Here is a 20473-nt window from a genome sequence, read left to right on the forward strand (position 1 = left end):
CCCATGACCTTATGAATATGTAATGAGGACAGACAAGGAGACTTTTAACGCTAAACATTTTATGTTTGTAATAATTTTAGGTGCATTTAAATGTGTTTTGTGATTTATAAAAATAGGTTCTGACATATATTTTACAAATATACGTTGGAAAAATTTAAATGCGAAAATGCACGTCGCATTTGTCCATCGCGAGTTGCCGTAGTCGCTCGTTCGTCCTTGGCTGCATGTGTTTTACCACACACTTCTCACACTATTCAGTTATAATAAACGGTGAGAGAAATTACAAAATTAAGATATACATGTGTTGAATGTTATCGAATTTCGTCATCCATAAAATGCGCTGATGCTGTAATGTGTATAGTATTTGTGCAGTGTGCTTCACTTATGCATACTCAAATAGCTGTATGATAACATAATAAGTATAGACTAGGTTGGTAACATTTCATAAACTTTCCTTCTGTCTTTTTTCTTTTCAGCTGTGGGGTGATTTGTTGCTCTTATGGAGTTTGTTTCTTCATAACATAAGATCATGTTTGGAAGACGGATTCCCTTTAATCAGGTTGCATTTGCTACTCTGCTTGGAGTGGTGGGAGGTGTATATATATATAGGCCTATATTTGAGCCACCTAGAAAACCTCCAATTGCACCAGATCAAGACCTCAAGCCTGACCCAGAGGAGCTGAGAGCGGAAACTACCCAAAAAGCACAGCAAGATGCATCTGCAACCAAAGACTGACGTCAAACTAGATTCTGTGTGAGAGTCTGAATGTGTTAAAATACATGCTATTTCTGTATATTTTGTAAATGGTGTCACTAGGTTCTAAATAAAATGTCTCTTTGACACTGCAAATACACAAGAAGATTCCACCGTTCTTTATATATATATATATATATATATATATATATATATATAATAAAATTGTAACAATTAAATATAAACATTTTAAAATATATATAAAAAAGAACATTTAAAAATAATGTTATTGAATTAGGCTTGCATCTTCCTTTCAGAATGTGCAATATGTTTGTCGTTCTAAAATAAATAAATAGTCTTAAATAAAAATAGGTAATTTTAATAAAATAAAAAGTAGATTGAATAAATGTTTATAGAATCTAAACAATTATAACAAAAATAAAATCATAGAACAAAAATAAAAAGATTGAATTAAGCTTGTATTATTTAAAAATCTGCAAGATTATTATTTAAAATGTTTTTAAAAATAATTAAATGTTTAATGGTGATATATATATATAAATTAAAATAAATAAATATTCAATTAGGCTTGCATCCTTTTTGAATCTCCAAGATGTTTATTTTTTAAAAATAATAATAAATGAAAATAAAAATATAATATAATAAATAATTTCAATGAAATTTAAAAAAATATATAAAATAAATATTTTAAATAAACATTTAAAAATCTAAACAATTATAACTTTTCTTGTATTAAGCAGTCTGCAAGATGTGCATAAATGTGCATTATTTACATTTTTATAATTTTTATAGTGTATATATATATATATATATATATATATATATATATATATAAAATTATAAAAAATGTTTTCAGCCTATTGTACAGTGATTTATTTTCACATATCTCAAGTGGTCAGGATGAAGTCTTAAATTTGCATCACTATTACTATTGCTTTCTGCCACAGGATAGGTTTGTACAACTTTTTGTCTCAAAATTCTGACTTTTTCTTGCAGTTCTGGATTTATATCTCACAAAACAAGTATAAAGTCAGAATAGCAAGATATAAACTAAGAATTGCAAAATATGAACTCACAAATTCATTAGGATTTCTTTGCATGGCAATGTTTTTTTTTTCATTAAAATTAAGCATTATATTATTATTAAATGTAGAAGTGTATGGAAGCTTATTTATGCAACAGAATAAACAATCTGATTTTTAGAGACCTTTTGAATTTATATAATCTCAGAATTATGAGATATAAAATTGCAAAATAATAATAATAATAATAGTAATAAAAATCTGAATAAAAATCTTTTCCCTCAAGTTTATGTCTCACAATTCAATTGCAAAATATAAACTCACAAATTCTGACAAAAAAAAAAAAGAAAAAAAAAGATTTTTTTGCATTATGGCATTTTTTTTCTTAAGCATTATATTATTATTTATTAATAATAATAATATTATTATTAAATGTAGAAATTTATGGAAGCTTATTCATGCCACAGAATAAAAAATAAATTAAATAAATAATTTATTATTTTTATTATTTCTTTTTCAATTGATATATTGTGAGATATAAACACATAATTGCAAGAAAGAAGTTAGAATTGTAAGATGCAAAGTTGCAATTATCTTTTTTATTCTGTTTATTCCTTGTTTATATAATAAAATTATAAAAAATAAAATAAAAAATAATTAAATTATCCTTGCTTCCTTGTAGAATATCTAAGATGTTCATCTTTTAAAAATCATTAGATAACAATTAAAAATAATAAATATTTTAATAACATTTGTTAAAACAAATAAAAATGATATAAAATTTTAAAATAATATAAGAAATATAAAATATAATAATACAAATAAAATCAATAAAGATTCATCACATTTAAGCTTTTCTTAACAGTGTCTATATGATGCTGAGATCCAGATTTAGGACAATTAAGGGAACACAGCAAAGGAACCAAAGAGATTGAAACGCACAGTAATTATTTTTAACAACGCATATAGTCATGTACCTTTGACATTTATACACCACCAGATGTCACTACACACACATAAACAGCTTTTAAACCGGTCGACAGACCGTTGCACAATTTGTATCTATTTTAAACATCATTTTAGGTGTAGAAACCAAAGCTTGCCACTATTTAAATTAATTTAAAGTTTTTTTTCCGTGTTTTCTGAACAGAAGACGTAGCGCAAAATAACCTATCGTGCTATGGCGAATGCTTAGCTTATGAATATTAAGCACGCAAAAGACGTTAGAGCGATAGTCCAATCTGATTGGCTAGGTAGACAATTTTCATGGTGGAGGCTGAGCTCATAATAATATTAATTACGTTGCCTGCGCGGTGGTCTCTCCAGGAAGGTCTCTAAGCAGCGTCAGCGCCGCCTAATTAATATTCATAAGCTAAGCCTTGACCACGTAGGATTGGCGCCGCAGCACGGGAAGTGTTGCGTCACTGCACGGCCGCGTACACACGGACTGGGGCTTCATGTGGGTGTGGGAGCAACTTTAGGAAACAAAGTGTACATCGCTTGAAAAGTACCACACACTTGTACTTGCTTTCGGTTGGTTTGATAGTTTCGAAAAAGAAAACCCAAAAGAGATCAACAAACGTTCACATCACTGATTTGGTAAGTGCGAATGTTACCGTAAAGTTTTTTTAACGCGTCAAACTCATCAAAGTGTGATGTTAACGGTTTTAAAATGTCTTGTCATCGCTTTTATTTAATTAAGAATTACATTTTGGGGCTTTTATAACGTATTTGTGTGTAATACGTAACATTGAGTTCGTATACATCTTACATATGTAGCATATGTGTATGTTTTGCCTCAGAACTAGTTATGCTAGTCATCATAATGTGTGTTTAGCAGTGTTGGGAACGTTACTTTGGAAATGTAATAGGTTACAGATTACAAATTACTTGATTTAAAATGTAATAAGTAGTGTAGCTTTTCAATTACTTTATTAAAGTAATGTAACATTACTTTTAGTTACTTTTTGATTACTTTTCTAAATTTCTAATATTTTTAACTGTTAATCATTTTGAAACATTTAAATCAGGTAGAGTTAACCTTACAGTAGCATTTTAACACTGATTACTGTCAGACTTTCAAAATCCTTTATCACTAGAATTAAGATTATAATAAGTAAGAAATAGCACATCTTTATATTGCAATAACAACTGGCTGAATGTACATTATCGCACTTATTACACAGCTGCTTGATAGATTATTTAGATGTTTCATGTCAAAATTATTAGACACAAAACACTGATTTGAGTTGAAATATTTGAATGCAAAGCTTCCATGAAGAAATCAGTTGCTAGCAAACGGCAAGTTCAAACTAGACATTTTAGGGATACAGTGCAGTCAAACCAGTTATTTTTTATTAAGCATATAGCATTGACTTAAGTTGCCCAGAATGAGTCTGAGCTGTGTAAAAATTTAATTTAAAGCACAGCCATCACAAATTCAGACTTTTTTTTTTTTTTTTTACTTTTTTTGGGGGCTTTTTATGCCTTTTATTGTGTTCGGACAGTAGAGAGATGACAGGAAAGAGCTGGGATGAGAGAGGGGAGCGGGATCGGCAAAGGACCTCGAGACGGGAATCGAACTCGGGTCACCGTGAGCGCAGTTGCGCTATATGTCATAACAAGATCATAACATAAATAACATCATAACAAGAAATAGTTTAATAGCTATGATACTGGGTTTGAAATCAAATGTTTGCATAGTTATGACAGGAAACACTAGCATCTAACAATGCCTTGGAAAAAACAATCTTAAAAAATAAAGTTTATGCATAAACCCAAATAGGAAATGAACTTATCGAATAAGCATGTGTCCTATTCTGTGTCCTAAACTCCGGAAACATTGGTGTCTCATTTTAGAGCAGTCAATGCAATTTAAAAGAAGTCAATTAAATCTGTAAGTGGGGGTGGGTGTGTGAAAAAATCTGATGTAATCCCCTTTGTAATCACTGGGATTTTTCAAAAGTAACTGTAATTTAATTACACATTTTTTCTCAGTAACTGTAACTAATTACAATTACATTTATTTTGTAATTAAATTACGTAATTCCGTTACATGTAACTAGTTACTCCCCAACACTGGTGTTTAGTGATAGACCACGTTGTTCGTGGGTTTTGTGTGCTCAATCCTGGATCAGATCTAGTCATCTCAATATGACTGTGACCTGAATCTGATCAAAAAAGGAAGAAGTTACCTGAGAATTGACCAGCCTCACCTGGGAAAATAGAGTGCTTCACTCCCAGATCAAGTTACCTGTCAGGAATGTCTGGTTTTGATATTTTTTTTCCCTTTCTGAATGCTCAAATTTCTATTGTTACTTGCTTAACTGATGAAATACTGTAAGTAGCTTGTAAGACATGTTTGTGACTCAGAATTCATCTTTTTGTTTGAATCGATTTACCATGATCATAATGGTGTTTGGAATTTGACTGAAGTTTGAGACTTAAATGAACTCAAAAATTAACTTTTGTTGTTGTTTTCTCACCTCACGTCATCCCAAGTCTTGTTTCCTTCCTGTTGTTGTTTTCCTTCTTTGTTTCTTGCAAAATGTCCATGTTTTATCCATGCAATTAAAAGGTAACTTAATCAGATGTCTTTCAGGCCAAACTTAAATGATGTTTTGTCACCAGATGCATGCATGAGCCAATAATGTTTGATGTCACTTACATCAAACTTGAGATGTCTTAATACACCATATGTAACCCTGGATCACAAAACCAGTCATAAGGGTCAATCTGATCAAATAAGCTTTCCGTTGATGTATGGTTTGTTAAGATAGGACAATATTTGGCCGAGAACAACTATTTAAAAATCAGCAATCTGAGGGTGCAAAAAAATCAAAATATTCAGAAAATTGCCTTTAAAGTTCTTTAAATAGTGTTCTTAACAATGTATATGACTAATCAAAAAATAAGTTTTCATACATTTACAGTAGGAATTTTACAAAATATCTTCATGGAACATGATCTTTGCTTAATTTCCTAATGATTTTTGCCATAAAAGAAAAATCAATAATTTTGACCCATACAATGTATTTTTGGCTGTTGCTACAAATAAACCCCAGCGACTTAAGACTGGTTTTGTGGTCCAGGGTCACATATAACTAAGACTTGGTATATAGACAAAAGTCTGTATTTTGGGAGCTTGTCAGCCCCGTTCACTTTCATTGCATGGACAAAAACATTTGGAATTTGGAACATGAGAGTGAGAAGTTTTAGGTTAAATTATTCTGTTAAACCATTTTAAGAGAGAAATCTCTCCTGAGAAGAACTTTCCACAAAGCTGAAGACATTTAAATGGGCCTGTTGATTTTTTATTTTATTTTTTTTTTTTTTCTGCTTGTTCTAGAAAAAGCAGATTAAATGACCATAGACTCAAGTGTGTGTGTGTGTGTTTTAAGGAGGGTCTTGGCAGGGCTGGGAATCAAGGGTCACATGACAGGATGCCAAGAGCACATGAGCACCAGCTGATGGTTATTAGACGAGTCTAATGTTAAATCTTATGGTGCACATCCTTCAAAAAGCCCAAAAGGAGCCTTTATATAAGCTGTCAGTGGAACCAGAGTGTCTGTTTACACTGAGCATGACAAAAATCATTCTGATGCTTATCCATGCAATAGCAAAATTGACATGGATTGTTATTTAGTAAAAATGTTTTCAGCCTATTGTACAGTGATTTATTTCACATATCTCAAGTGGTCAGGATGAAATCTTAAATTTGCATCACTATTGCTATTGCTTTCTGCCACAGGATAAAAAGGTTTTTACAACTTTTTGTCTCAAAATTTTGACTTTTTCTTGCAATTCTGAATTTATATCTCACAAAACAAGTATAATGTCAGAATAGCAAGATATAAACTAAGAATTGCGAAATATGAACTCACAAATTCATTAGGATTTCTTTGCATGGCAATGTTTTTTTCATTAAAATTAAGCATTATATTATTATTAAATGTAGAAGTGTATGGAAGCTTATTTATGCAACAGAATAAACAATAAATAAACAAAATAAATAAACAATCTGATTTTTCTGAGACTTTTTGAATTGATATAATCTCAGAATTATGAGATATAAGATTGCAAAAAAAATAAAAAAATAAAAAAAATAAAAAAATAAATAAAAATCTGAATTGCGAGATACAAAGTCACCATTACCTTTTTTATTCTGTTTATTGGTGAAAACAGGCTTTCATTTTTTTCCCCAAGTTTATATCTCACAATTCAATCACAGAATATAAACTCACAAATTCTGACAAAAAAGTAATTAAGATTTTTTTTGCATTATGGCATTTTTTTCTTAAAGCATTATATTATTAATTATTAATAATAATATTATTATTATTAAATGTAGAAATTTATGGAAGCTTATTCATGCCACAGAATAAAAAATAAATTAAATAATCTGACTTTCTGAGTCTTTTTCAATTGATATATTGTGAGATATAAACACATAATTGCAAGAAAGAAGTTAGAATTGTAAGATGCAAAGTTGCAATTATCTTTTTTTATTCTGTTTATTCCTTGGTGGAAACAAGCTTAATTTTTTTTCCTCGCAATTGTGAGTTTATATCTCACAATTCAAACCTTTCTTTGAGTTAACATCTGACTATTTGGACTTTTATTTCTCAGAGTTCATATCACTCTTTTTTTTTGCAAGATATAAATTGCAATCAATAAAAACTCACATTTCTATGAAGAAAAGTCAGAATTGTGAGATGTAAACTCAGACTTATGAAAAAAAAATTATGATGATAAATTGCATTTACCTTCTATTCTAAAAAATTCTGAATTTTTATGCAAATAATGGAAGCACTGTAAATTGAATGGTTCTATATTCTCCTGTAATTGATCACACTGTTCATCTAGGCTATTTTTTTGTAAATGAAACAAAAATAATATCAAATTTAATATCAGTATAGATGCTGCATACATAGTGTTCCCCATATTTTCTCACTGACCTTTACTCCAAAACCCTGAGTTTCCCAACTTATAATTACCAGTTTATGGTATCATTCATGTGCTTTAAGCTTGTGCGTATAATCTTTGAGGCTGTTATTTAATGTTTATGCGTAACTGGAAGGTTTAGTTAAAATGTGAATGTCTAACATATAAAAGAAAACCTCTTCTTGTTTTTTTTCTTGCATTAGGTCAAAGTTTTTGAGGTTTCTTAGGTCTGAACGACAGTTTTGTCTTTCACACGTACATCTTGAGGGAAGTGAACGAGAGAAAAAAAATGAGCTTGTCAGAGCTTGACTGTCAATGTGAATCGCAGAAGAGTTTGTTGGCTCCTGAATCCGCTAGCGCTGGCGTGCCGCCCAGGGTGGTGCTCTGCTGGGAATGTTTGTTAAAAGCCTCCATCTCTTGTGTTCATCACGGCTGTTTTGGTTGGACGGGAAGCTAAAAGCTCAGGCATTTCTTTGAGGTCTTGCACAAGGCTGATGATTGTGTAGATGTGTCTAACTGAAATGAAGGCATCAGCCAGTCTTCAGAAGTTCACGTAGTGTCAAATGACCATCACAGACGTGTCAGATGATGCAGCCAAACACTTACTGCTTGTTTCTAAAATTGGGTTCGTGTTCATGGTTATATAGCGCATAAAGACAAGGTTGTTTTTGCAAATTGGTGCACTTTCTAGAAAGTCAGACCTATCTTTACAAGCATCTGATTTCAAGTAATTTTCCTGTAGCTGTAATAAACGTCATTATGTATGGAAAAACACAAAAGCAAAAGGGAATGTCACGTTTAGGAGTTGCAGGTCTTGCTATGATCGTTTCACACAGTAAGAGTCTTAAATTTGAGCGGATTTATCCACATAAGGGTGTGATTTTGTGCTTGTTTACAACTAAGATCAGCTGTCGCATGCACATAAAATCAAACTGTATTCATTTTGTTAAATACAGTAAAAATGTGAAATATTTTTACAGTTCAAAATAACTATTTTCCATGTGAGTATATGATAAAATGTAATTTATAGCTGTGATCAAAGCTGAATTTTCAGCATCATTACTCCAGTCAGTATATTGTGGAAACTAGTGTCTTTCAGGATTCTTTGATGAACAGAAAGTTCAAAAGAACATCATTTATTTGAAATAGTAATATTTTGTAACATATTTGTTAAATGCATTTGTAACTAGTTTGGGATTCTAGTTACATATCATGACAACTAGAAGTTCTGCTGTGTTTAAGATAGCAGTAGAGTGCCAATCTTCTAGATAAACAGTTTCACTGAACGTTTCCTCCCAGACACAGCATAATAAATTGACTGATTTCATCTGTGATAAACACTGAAATGCATTCTGGGTGATCTTGTGCCTGAGACCAAATGCACTAATGTCAGTAAGATTTACTGCAATACTTGTAACTCTGTTGACTCTAGTTCAGCTGCGAAGCCAGTGAAACTTATTAAAACAGCTGTCAGGCCTGATGTGCTCTTTCTAGTGTATAAGTAAATGATATATAATGATTTCTAAAGAATCATGTGACACTGAAGACTGGAGTAATGATGCTGAAAATTCAGCTTTACATCAGAGGAATAAATTATATTTTTAAATATATTACAATAGAAAACAGTTGTTTTAAATAGTAATAATATTTTACAAAATTGCAGTTTTTACTGCATTTTGATCAAATAAATGCAGCCTTGGTGAGCAGAAGTGTTTTCGTGTGACTCACAGAACCACCGGCCAGAAAAGTTCTGGATCGATCCGGGTGCTTTGGTCAGTCCTAGACGTTAAGCAGCTTAAGTTAGTGCTGCTGTGTGAAAGAATGTGGCCGTTTGTTGAGTTTTTATGCTTTTTCTGCAGTCATATGATCTGCTTTAATACGGTCTGAGAACTCAAAGCTACAGCTCCGTCATCGACGGATGCTTTCCTCTGCCTAATTCTGAGAGCGTGTCAAGACAAGATGTGTGCCAGGACATTATGAAATCATAGTGCAGGTTTAGAATCTCTTACAGTTCTTAATTGAACTTGCACATCACAAAGGAAGAGCTTTCGTTGAGGAACTTGCATTGATCTTGTGCGATGTGCAACTTGTAACTTACTGTCAGGGCTTCGAACATCTTTTCGCAAAACTTAGTGAGGCTTTGTGTCATTTTTTACATTGACAAACCAGCTTTCGATACTGCAGTTTATAATGACAAAAGGATCAGACCTAACAAGCTTGAAAAAAAATGCTTCAGTAGCAACGCTGACAGATAAAAATAGAGCATGACAACATTTCAAAGCCTAAAATGACAGATAATGATTGTCTCCAGTGCAACCCCTGAGTTAAATATTATAGGTTATGAAACACTTAATTGTTAACTGATGAATGTCTCTGTATTGTAGTCTTAAGCCTCAGTGAAAAGAAACTAGAGTTGACAAATGTGAGTGGAAATAAAAGCTGTTGTGTGCATGCATTGAAGTATGAAAAGCTGCTTTTTCAAAGTCTCTTTCCTCATTTAGGCTCCAGGATTTATGGACGCTCATGATCGATGACAAAAAAGAGGTTTCTGAAGGATATTTACTGTTCTGAAATAGAAATTCAACACATCAGCAATAACCTCAAATTCTTCTTTTTGTTTCCTGTTACTAAATCAGCACTGTTGCATCAATTAAAATGGTTGTCTTTCTTCTTTTTAACAGAACCGTTAAAAAATGATGGTCTCGGTAGATTTTCCATAGACTAATGGGATGCTTTTGGGTGGTTCTTTAGAATCAGTATGAACCTTGTTGATTATCCTATCATGGAAGTTAAGCTTCATGTCGACTTAAACGTCTCAAGTTATTGGTAGTGTTTTGTTTGTGAGAGTTCTGGAATGTTTGTGTCAAGGTTATTCATGTTAACTTAAACTATAACATTTTCATTACTTGAAGTGAAATAAACTTTAGCTGAAATATAATATCAAAAAAACCTAAACTTATTTTATTTCAGCTATTTGCTAAGGCAAAATTTTAATTTTTTGTTTAGTTTAAGTTGATGTTCTAAAACAACTAAAATTAACTAAAGCTTAAAACAAAACTTTATAGACATTAAAAAATGACAAAAACACAACAAAATTATTACATCTTTAAAATGGCATTAAAAAGTATGGGAAATTGTTTCCTTCACTGGATTAAAAAAAAGGAAAAAAGTTAATTGCAGGTTTTTTATCCATTTTTGACATTTCAGACTTTTTCCTTGCAATTCTGAGTTTGTATCTCACAATTCAGACTGTAATATAAACTCTCAAGTGTGAGAAAAAGTCAGAATAGAGAGATTAAAAGTTGCCATTACCTTTTTATTTTGTTTTGTGGCCAAAAGAAAGAAACAAATGTAAGATAGAAACTTGGAAATGCAAGAAAAAAGTCAGAATTCTGAGTTTATAACTTGCAGCTTTGACCTTCCCCTCAGAATTGCTTGAAATAAGTCTTCAGGCTTCTATGGAAAATCTAAAAATAAGATATAATCAAAACACTATAATAGGAAATGATTGAAACTAACATAACAGTGCTTTGTGTTTGCCCATTACAGGTCCTCGTTCAGCTCTCAGTATGTCCGATGGGGACTATGATTACCTCATCAAGTTCCTCGCACTTGGGGACTCTGGGGTGGGAAAAACCAGCTTCCTATACCAGTACACAGATGGCAAATTCAACTCCAAATTCATTACCACAGTTGGAATAGACTTCCGAGAAAAACGAGTGGTGAGTATTTTATTACTGGCACTAAAACGACGTGTAAAGTTTATGAATTTTATTGATGTTTTCCTTTCACCAGTGTATATATGCAGATTTCCATGCTTTGGTTTTTATTTGCTGACATTTCATTATTTATTAATGAGTGTTTAACTATGATAGTGTGGATGGTGTAGTGGAAATAAGTCGCTGTTCTCACAGTCTCACTGGTTCAGATGTTTCCTGCTTGATTTGTAATGGGCGTTTATTGTTGTGGAGTCCTGCTCGGGGTTAACCGGACTGTAAAATCCCATGTTTCTGTTCAGCTTAATTGGTACCTGCACATGGAAACTTGCCCAGAGGTCAAGAGAAGCCATTCATGTGTAAATCGCAGCCTTAGGTGCAGAGAGATATACACAAGTTCGTCTGAACACAGTCATGAATACTAGATGCAGGAAAAACACATGCAGTATGCTGCGTCCCTGTGAAAGCATACAGACATGCGCAGAGTAATTATGCTTTTCCTGAATGCAATATAATGCCTAAGGCTGCTTAATTTGTTGGGAACACGCTACAGCAAGAGACAGTCTACATAATTCACATGATACACACCTTGCAGTATAGATATATAGTTAGATATTCACATATTCAGATGGTTTGATATTCGGATAGATTTGCGTTTTTTCGGTTTTGTATTTAAATAACTTCCTTGTTTTATTTGTCTCTGAATTTGCTGTATATGTGCCCGCGATATCACGTGCTGAAATGTGGCAACGCTTCCGCATTTATATTTGAAAAAGCAACACACGCAGAGCATCTTCCATTCTAATGACATGCAATGATAAGCCTTTCTAAACCTGTTGTCCAACAAAAGAGTTATAAAAACAAAAGTTATAAAAAACATTAAAACTTTTTAATTCACATCATCAGTCAAGTGTTTGAAATAACTTCCTTATGTGATCTGATGTGGACAGACATGAGGCAGACACTAAATTCTATACTCATATTCTATGTATGTCGATTAGCAATGGCTTATAAAAATACAAGAGATGACTTGAAAAATACAGATGAACCATATGTTATTGCAGACGAGTGTTTATTGTCCTTACATTTTATCATTCAAAACGTTTAACATTATATATTGTTTTGATTTAGTTACAGCAATTGTGATACCTTTATCCATATTAGAGAAGCAGGAATGGAACGTCATCACTGATAATTTTTTGATGCATATGTGGATTTTCTGCACGAGGGTGCCCTCTGGCGTCCAGTATGAATAAAACTCATCCTATTTTGCGTAAAAATTGAAAAAATAATGCCTCTATCAAAAGAAAAATTAAGCAGACATATATTAAACCACACTTTTTCCAGTGTACAGAGTATACAGAGTACGGAGTATTTTGTTCATTTGTAGCAAAAAAAAAAAAAAAAACAAAAAAAACACTGAAGTGGCAAGATATCAGAACCGAAAACCGTGGTTAAAAACCAAGGTACGTATTGAACCGTGGACTAACTGTATTGTTGCATCCCTAATCGATGGATATTCGGATGGATGGATGGATGGATGGATAGATAGGTGGATTGCTAGTAGGGCTGCATGATAAATCGCATGCGATTATTGTGCGCATCTCCTCAGTAAAGCCGATTCTATGATTAGTAGTGAATCTCCATCACGTGCGTTCAGCTGGAGCGGCAGTTAATGCACAGAGCCGTAAATCACTGACAAGCTGCGCAAAATCGCGCTCATAATCGCAGATGAATCGCATTCGATTTATCGTGCAGTCCTAATAAATAGATATTCAGATGAATGGATAGATAGATCTTCAGATGGATGGTTAGAGCAATATTTGATCGATTAGATATTTACATATTCAGATGGATGGATAGATAGATATTCAGATAGGTGTATGGATAGATAGGTGGATAGACAGATGGATATTTGGATGGATGGATGGATAGATAAATGGATGGATGGATGGATGGATGGATATTTGGATGGATGGATATTTGGATGGATGGATATTTGGATGGATTTGGATGGATGGATAGATGGATGGATGGATGGATGGATGTTAGATAGGCCGATATTTGATGGATAGTTAGATATTTACATATTCAGATGGATAGATATTCGGATAGATAGATAGATAGATAGATAGATGGATAGATGGATAGATAGATAGATGATAGATATTCAGATGGATAGATATTTGGATGGATAGATGTTAGATATTCACATAGATGGATAGATATTTGGATAGATAGATGTTAGATATTCACATAGATATTCAGACAGATAGATATTCAGATGATAGATAGATGGATAGATATTCAGATGGATAGATATTTAGATAGATAGATGTTAGATATTCACATAGGTGGACATATTTGGATAGATAGATGTTAGATATTCAGATAAATATTCAGACAGATAGATATTCAGATGATGGATAGATAGATGGATAGATAGATAGATGGTTAGATGGATAGATATTCAGATGGATAGATATTTGGATGGATAGATGTTAGATATTCAGATAAATATTCAGACAGATAGATATTCAGATGATAGATGGATAGATATTCAGATGGATAGATATTTGGATAGATAGATGGTTAGGTATTCAGATAGATAGATAAATAAATATTCAGATTATTATATATTTAAATAAGTATAGATATGAGATGTAAAATCCCATTTAAAAAATATATAAAACTTGTCAAGTTCATACAACTTTAAAGGAGTACTTTTACTTCTACTTGAGTAATATTTGATTAGGGTACCTGAACTTTGTCCCTCACTGAATACTAAAAACAGTTCCCATGGTAACAAGAATTGACTGAACATTTGTTTTGAGGAAACTGGTACAGGTAGAGTTGCGGAAGTGTGTGTGTGTGTGTGTGTGTGTGTGTGTGTGTGTGTGTGTGTACTTGTTTTTGCTACATTGTGGGAAACAAATGTCCCCACAAGGATAGTAAAACCTGAAATTTTTGACATTGTGGGGACTGGCTTGAGGTCCCTATGGGTACAAAAGCTTATAAATCATACAGAATTACTGTTTTTGAGAAAGTAAAAATGCAGAAAGTTTTCTGTAAGGGTTAGGTTTAGGGGTAGGGTTAGGGTAAGGGGATGGAAAATACAGTGTGGACAGTATACAAACCACTGCACCTATGGAGAGTCCCCACAAAGATAATAAACCAGACGTGTGTGTGTGTGTTTTAGGGGAAAGATGAACAAAGGATCATATGGCCTATCAGAGCCGTGATCCCTCCTTAAGAACAAACACTTGAGCACTTAAGACATTAAACAAACGCTGATGGTTTAGGGCCACACAATCAAGAGTCACGGCACTAATGAGACGCTTTCCGCTCTCAGTCATCAAGTGTGCGTTACACGGCTGTGTTTGACGGTGTGAAAAGTACATTCAGGTTTCCTGGAACTGTATACCAACCCGCCATCACCTTAGCAACTGTATAGCAACACCCTGGCAACCACCACAACAGTGTAGCATTGTGGTGGCACATTTTGCATGGGCAAACCTCACAACGCCTGCAGAGAATATCGTTTAGAATAAAGTAGCAAGGATATTCATTGCACTATTATGAGTCTCTTATGGCTCTCAGAAATGTCTGCTTTTGTCCTTTAAGGTGTACAAATCCAACGGTCCTGATGGGGCAGTCGGGAGAGGACAGAGGATTCACATTCAGCTGTGGGATACGGCCGGACAGGAGAGGTCAGATGCAGACCAGCACTGTTTTATAACATGCTAATATGAGTCTGAGAGCTTTCATGTGATGTTCTGGATGGTTTTTCTCATCTAAATGCAGGTTTCGAAGTTTGACCACAGCGTTCTTCAGAGATGCCATGGGCTTCCTGTTGCTCTTTGACCTCACAAATGAACAGAGCTTCCTTAATGTGCGGAACTGGATGAGTAAGTCCAAACTTACCGTAACCAACACATGAGACATAAATGTGCACACCACAGATCTGGCTTTGTTTTTATACAAGATACAAATTATTCTCCCACAAATTATTTTTATTCATTTTATTCTTAACTAGCAACTTGATTTAATGGTGAATGTATGCCTATTTAATAATAATAATAATAATAATAATACATAAGTAAATAAATATTTAAAAAAAATAAATAATTTAATATAATTTTTCTTAACAGTATTTTTAACTATCAGCGCAGAGCAGTTGCCTATGTAGTAATAGTAGTAATAATAATAATAATAATAACAATAAATGATTTAATAACAATAATAATTTAATATAATTTTTTTTATTAAGAGTTATCAGCTTAGAGCAGTTGCCTATATAATAATAATAATAATACGCTTTTTATTTGTTTTAAATGTTACTTTTAACTAGCAGGTTACCTATCTTCTACCACAACCACTACTAGTACTAAAATAAAATGAAAATATTTTTAGTGTGTGTTTATGTGTATGTAAGAATAAATTTTATTTTTACCTAGCAGTTTAGGGAAGTTGTCCAATTAATAATAATAATAATAATAATAATAATAATAATAATAGCAACTAATGTTTTTAAAGTATTAAATACTAGTATTACTAAAAAAAAAAAAAAAAAAATATATATATATATATATATATATATATATATATATATATATATGTATATATATATATATATATATATAAATTGTGTATGTGTATATGTATATATATTAATTAATTTTATTTTTACCTAGCAGTTTATGGTAGTTGTCCAACTAATAATAATAATAATAACGTATTTTAAATATTAAAAAACTAGTATTACTACATAAAATAGTACTTTTTATTATTATTATTATTTATTTATTTATTTTATTTTATTTTTTTTGAGAAATTATATATATAATTTATTTTATATTATATTTATTTAATCATTTATTTTGCTGATTAATTCCCGTGATGTCTCGTGCAGGTCAGCTGCAGACGCATGCGTACTGCGAGAATCCCGACATCGTCTTGTGCGGAAACAAATCAGACCTGGAGGACCAGCGGGCGGTGAAAGCAGAGAATGCACGAGAACTGGCTGAGAAATACGGGTGAGAAGCGACATTCATCCTGTATCTGTATCTGAATGTGACGTGACACGTGACCTCGTCTGCCGTTTAGTTGTTAGAGAACCTTATTACAAGTTAGCTGTGATGTCATCACATAACATTGACTAGATTGTGCCGATACTAAAACATATCCGTATATTTACATGAAATGTTAGCATAATGTCACATGTGAAGTGATTCGCTGGCGTGTTGGAGTTGTTTCTGGATATAGGTCTTCATGCGTGTTCTCAGGGTGCGGGCGACTCTAAGGATGTTTGTTTTTTAAGGTGTAGCGTGTTTGTCTAAGATGAGGGCAGCTCTTGTTAAATGTGGCATGTTAAAATGGTGGTATACCGAAAAACTAATATTTACAGTGCTAATGTGAGGAGTCTTTCGTTTGTTCGAGTTCTTATCAGTGCAGAATAAGTCTTTTGAGACATCTAAGAAAATGAATCCTTTGGTGTAATTAGATAAATTCTCTGCGTAAATAATATCAATAATATGAATTGTGATTCTCTCATATTGGGTTTCGTGAGATCAACAGGGAAAATATTTGTGGACAGTTCTCATCAGTGTTCAGTGAGTTTGCAGTGACTCATCTGTTGAATGTCATCAGATGATGTAGTCAAATTCTATTGACCGATCTTCACATCTAAACTCATTCTGGTTTGTCTTTGTACAAACACTGATAATAAACCGATGATAATCAGCATACTAGAATGATTTCTGAAGACTGGAGTTATGAGGCTGAAAATTCAGATTTGATCAAAGAAATAAATTACATTTTACAATATATTCACTTAGAAAACAGTTATTTTTAAATTGCAATAATATTTCATAATTTTAAAGTATTTTAAAATAAATCAAAGGATTTATTCCAAAAACATAAAAAATATTCATTATTCAAAACTTTTGATGGTAGTGTAGGTATAATTTATTTTTTCATTCATTTTATTTTTAGCTTTCAGCTCAATAATAATAAGAATAAAAATAATAATAATAATAATAATATTAATGGTAATTATTATAAATGATTTAAAAAAAATACATCTTTTTTTTAAATAAGTTATATAATATACTTTTTTTAATTATTATTATTTAAGTCACAACTCAAAGCAGTTTATCATCTGATGATGATGATAATGATAATAATAAAAATGACAACAATAATGATAGTATTTATATATGATTTTAAAAATAAATCGTTTTTTTAATAAAAATATTATTTTTTTAAATAAATTTTATTCAAGTAGCAACTTAAACCAGTTCATGCTAATAATAATAATAAAGCAATCATCTAATAATAATAATAATAAAAACAACAACAATAATAATACTAATCATGGTAATTATTATTATACATGATTTTAAACTCAATACATATTTTTCTAAATAAGTTATTTAATTTAATTTTTTAATTTTATTCAAGTCGACTCAAAGCATTTCATCATAATTATAAAAACAACAATGATAATACAGTAATAGTGGTAATTATGATTATACATGATTTTAAAAATAAATACATATTTTTAAAAAATAATATTAATGTTATTTTTTATTATTAATTTTTATTTTTGTAGCAGCTCAAAGCAGTTGATTATTTAATAATAATAATAATAATAAACAACAACAACAACAGTAACAACAACAACAATAATAATAATAATAGTGGTCATTATTATACATTTTAAAATAAATACATATTTTTTTAAATAATATTAATATAATTTTTTCATTATATACTCATTTTATTCAAGTAGCAACTCAAAGCAGTTGATCAACTAATAATAATAATAATAATAAAAAATATTATTATTATTTTTATGTATTTATTTTTTTTTAACTACCAGCTTTAAAAAAAAAAAGTAGGTATCAATCTAGGAATCATTATAATACAGCTTACAGCTATAAAAGCTGTACTTATAAATAAAAATACTAATTTTTGGTCTTGCTGTAGTTTATGCTTAGTGTGTTGCATTAATAGTTTAGTAACATGCTAGTGCCAAAACTCTATTGCAGTTGTGATTTGTCATCTAATCTGTCTTATTTTTGTCTTTTCACAGAGTCCCGTACTTCGAGACGAGCGCTGCGAACGGTGAGAATGTGAGCCGTGCCGTGGAGGTTCTGCTGGATCTGATCATGAAGCGCATGGAGAGATGCGTGGACAAATCCTGGATCCCTGACGGGACGGTTCGCAGCAACGGCCATAGCACCACCAACCTGGCGGAGCCGAACGACGCCGAGCAGAGCAAGTGCAGCTGCTAATGCCGTAAGAATCCTTCCTCTGCTTCGAGATGCAGCCGAGGCTCTCTGATCCTGTACATTAGTGGTAATACACATCACGGTTGAATTCAGCGGATGTAGAGGATCAGAGCCCCCACGCTGCGTAAAAGCAGTTTGTCTCAGAATAGATGGACTAAAGCCACCTAGATTCAAGTCTTCACGTTTTGAGAGCACTTTACACCAAATCCTGCATTCAGAAACCTTAATGCATCAGATTTAATGTGTTTCAAGGGCTTGATTCCTCTCACTGTGTCTTTCACTGTTAGTGCACTTCTTAAAACTAGACCTGGACTAATGCATGCATTTCAGTGCATTTCTTTGATTCTGACGCAGTGACGCAGAAAATTAGTTTTATGTTGAGTTCTAAATGAAAACCCCACATAAATCACTGGAAATATGATTTAAAAAAATATGCATGTTAAAAAATGATTTTAAATATTGTTTAAAATATATATATTTATATTTTTGTTAACACCTTATGTTACAAAAATATATATAAATATATTTAAGCAGATGTTCATTTATATGCATGCTTTACAACCTGTGTCACTTTTAAAAAAAAAAAATTAAGAAAACCATCAAATATGGATTTGAAATGGCACAAAGGTTAGTAATGATGGGTGTAATCTGTTCCTGTAATCATTTGTGCTGGTTGTCCCTCTCTGGTGGACTAATGGTGAATAGCATTCACTTCTATGCCACTTTTTAACAAGTTTGTAGAATTTAACACTTTTAAATGTGTTACTATGTTATCTGTAGTCATGTAGATGTCAGAGACAAATAAGTATTTAGCTGTTACTGTATTCATGCGTAGGTTAGTGGTTGATTTGTATAGTACATTTGTTTAGACATTCACCAGGTGATGGTTGTGGTTTTACTGTTTTTCTGGTCGCTGGTTTGTGTAGATTTTTACTGCCATTTCGTTTAATCATGGGATTAGATTTGGAGTGCTGTTTAGATGAAATGCCCACATCCATATTGTAAATTATGCGCCCTCTTCTCAAAAAAAGGTTGTAAAGTGCCAGTAGATTGCGTTTATCTCTTTACAGTCCCTCCATTTCACAAAAGCAAAACAAATGTGTTTTTTCATCTTCTGTGGACAATTTGGTGTCGTTTATAGAATCATTTCCAAAGTGCTTTATTCCACTGTAGTGCCTGTAACACTGTATCATTGCCAAACACTGTCTTTTGTGCCAAATACTGAAACTCTATTTGAAAAAAATAAATATATTTTATTATTTATTATGATGTTGTCATGTGCACTTGAGTTGAAATGCTGATAATCTGCATGCATGTGTGATGAAATGTGAAATTGCAGCACAGATTACCCTGACTGTGTGTTGCATTAATTGCTTCACAAAGAGCTTCTGTTTTTAGTTTAGCAATGTGCTTACAATCTTTATCCTTCGCCTCCATCTAAGAAAAACAGATGTACTTTGCCACAAAGAATAAGTGGATAGAATGAGTTTCATTTTTCTTGTTGCTTGTGCTTTGTTGACTTTCTCTGTTTAGTTGATTAATAATAATAATGAATTTATTAAGTCATGTTTTATTAAAGAACTGGAATATGTAAATAAGTGCATCAACCTAGGTTAATAAATACAAAACAATTATGTGGTACCTGTTGCTTTTCTCAACGCTGGTCAGAATGAACTTGTTACAGACACAGAGTACAGAGTAAGGCATATTTAAACTATTTTACAGATTGTTGGGGCTGATTTCGGTCCTTTGTAATAAATATACTGCATAAATTATATATTG

At 32.0% G+C, this 20473-nt stretch overlaps 2 protein-coding genes across 2 annotated transcripts; both read left to right on the forward strand.

Moving 5' to 3' along the window:
• Positions 1-187: 187 nt before the first annotated feature.
• LOC127181031 (protein PIGBOS1) lies at positions 188-854 on the forward strand. The gene is made up of 2 exons (XM_051135509.1): positions 188-270; positions 477-854. Exon 2 carries the CDS (start codon positions 530-532, stop codon positions 734-736), a length of 207 nt encoding a protein of 68 aa, XP_050991466.1. The 5' UTR covers positions 188-270; positions 477-529; the 3' UTR covers positions 737-854.
• Positions 855-3148: 2294 nt separating this feature from the next.
• Positions 3149-19957, forward strand: rab27a (RAB27A, member RAS oncogene family). The gene is made up of 6 exons (XM_051135339.1): positions 3149-3336; positions 11230-11402; positions 15021-15106; positions 15201-15304; positions 16309-16432; positions 18493-19957. Exons 2-6 carry the CDS (start codon positions 11250-11252, stop codon positions 18692-18694), a joined length of 669 nt encoding a protein of 222 aa, XP_050991296.1. The 5' UTR covers positions 3149-3336; positions 11230-11249; the 3' UTR covers positions 18695-19957.
• The last annotated feature ends 516 nt before the right edge of the window (positions 19958-20473 follow it).

Source organism: Labeo rohita, chromosome 18 (genome assembly GCF_022985175.1).
Source record: "Labeo rohita strain BAU-BD-2019 chromosome 18, IGBB_LRoh.1.0, whole genome shotgun sequence".
Taxonomy (NCBI): domain Eukaryota; kingdom Metazoa; phylum Chordata; class Actinopteri; order Cypriniformes; family Cyprinidae; genus Labeo; species Labeo rohita.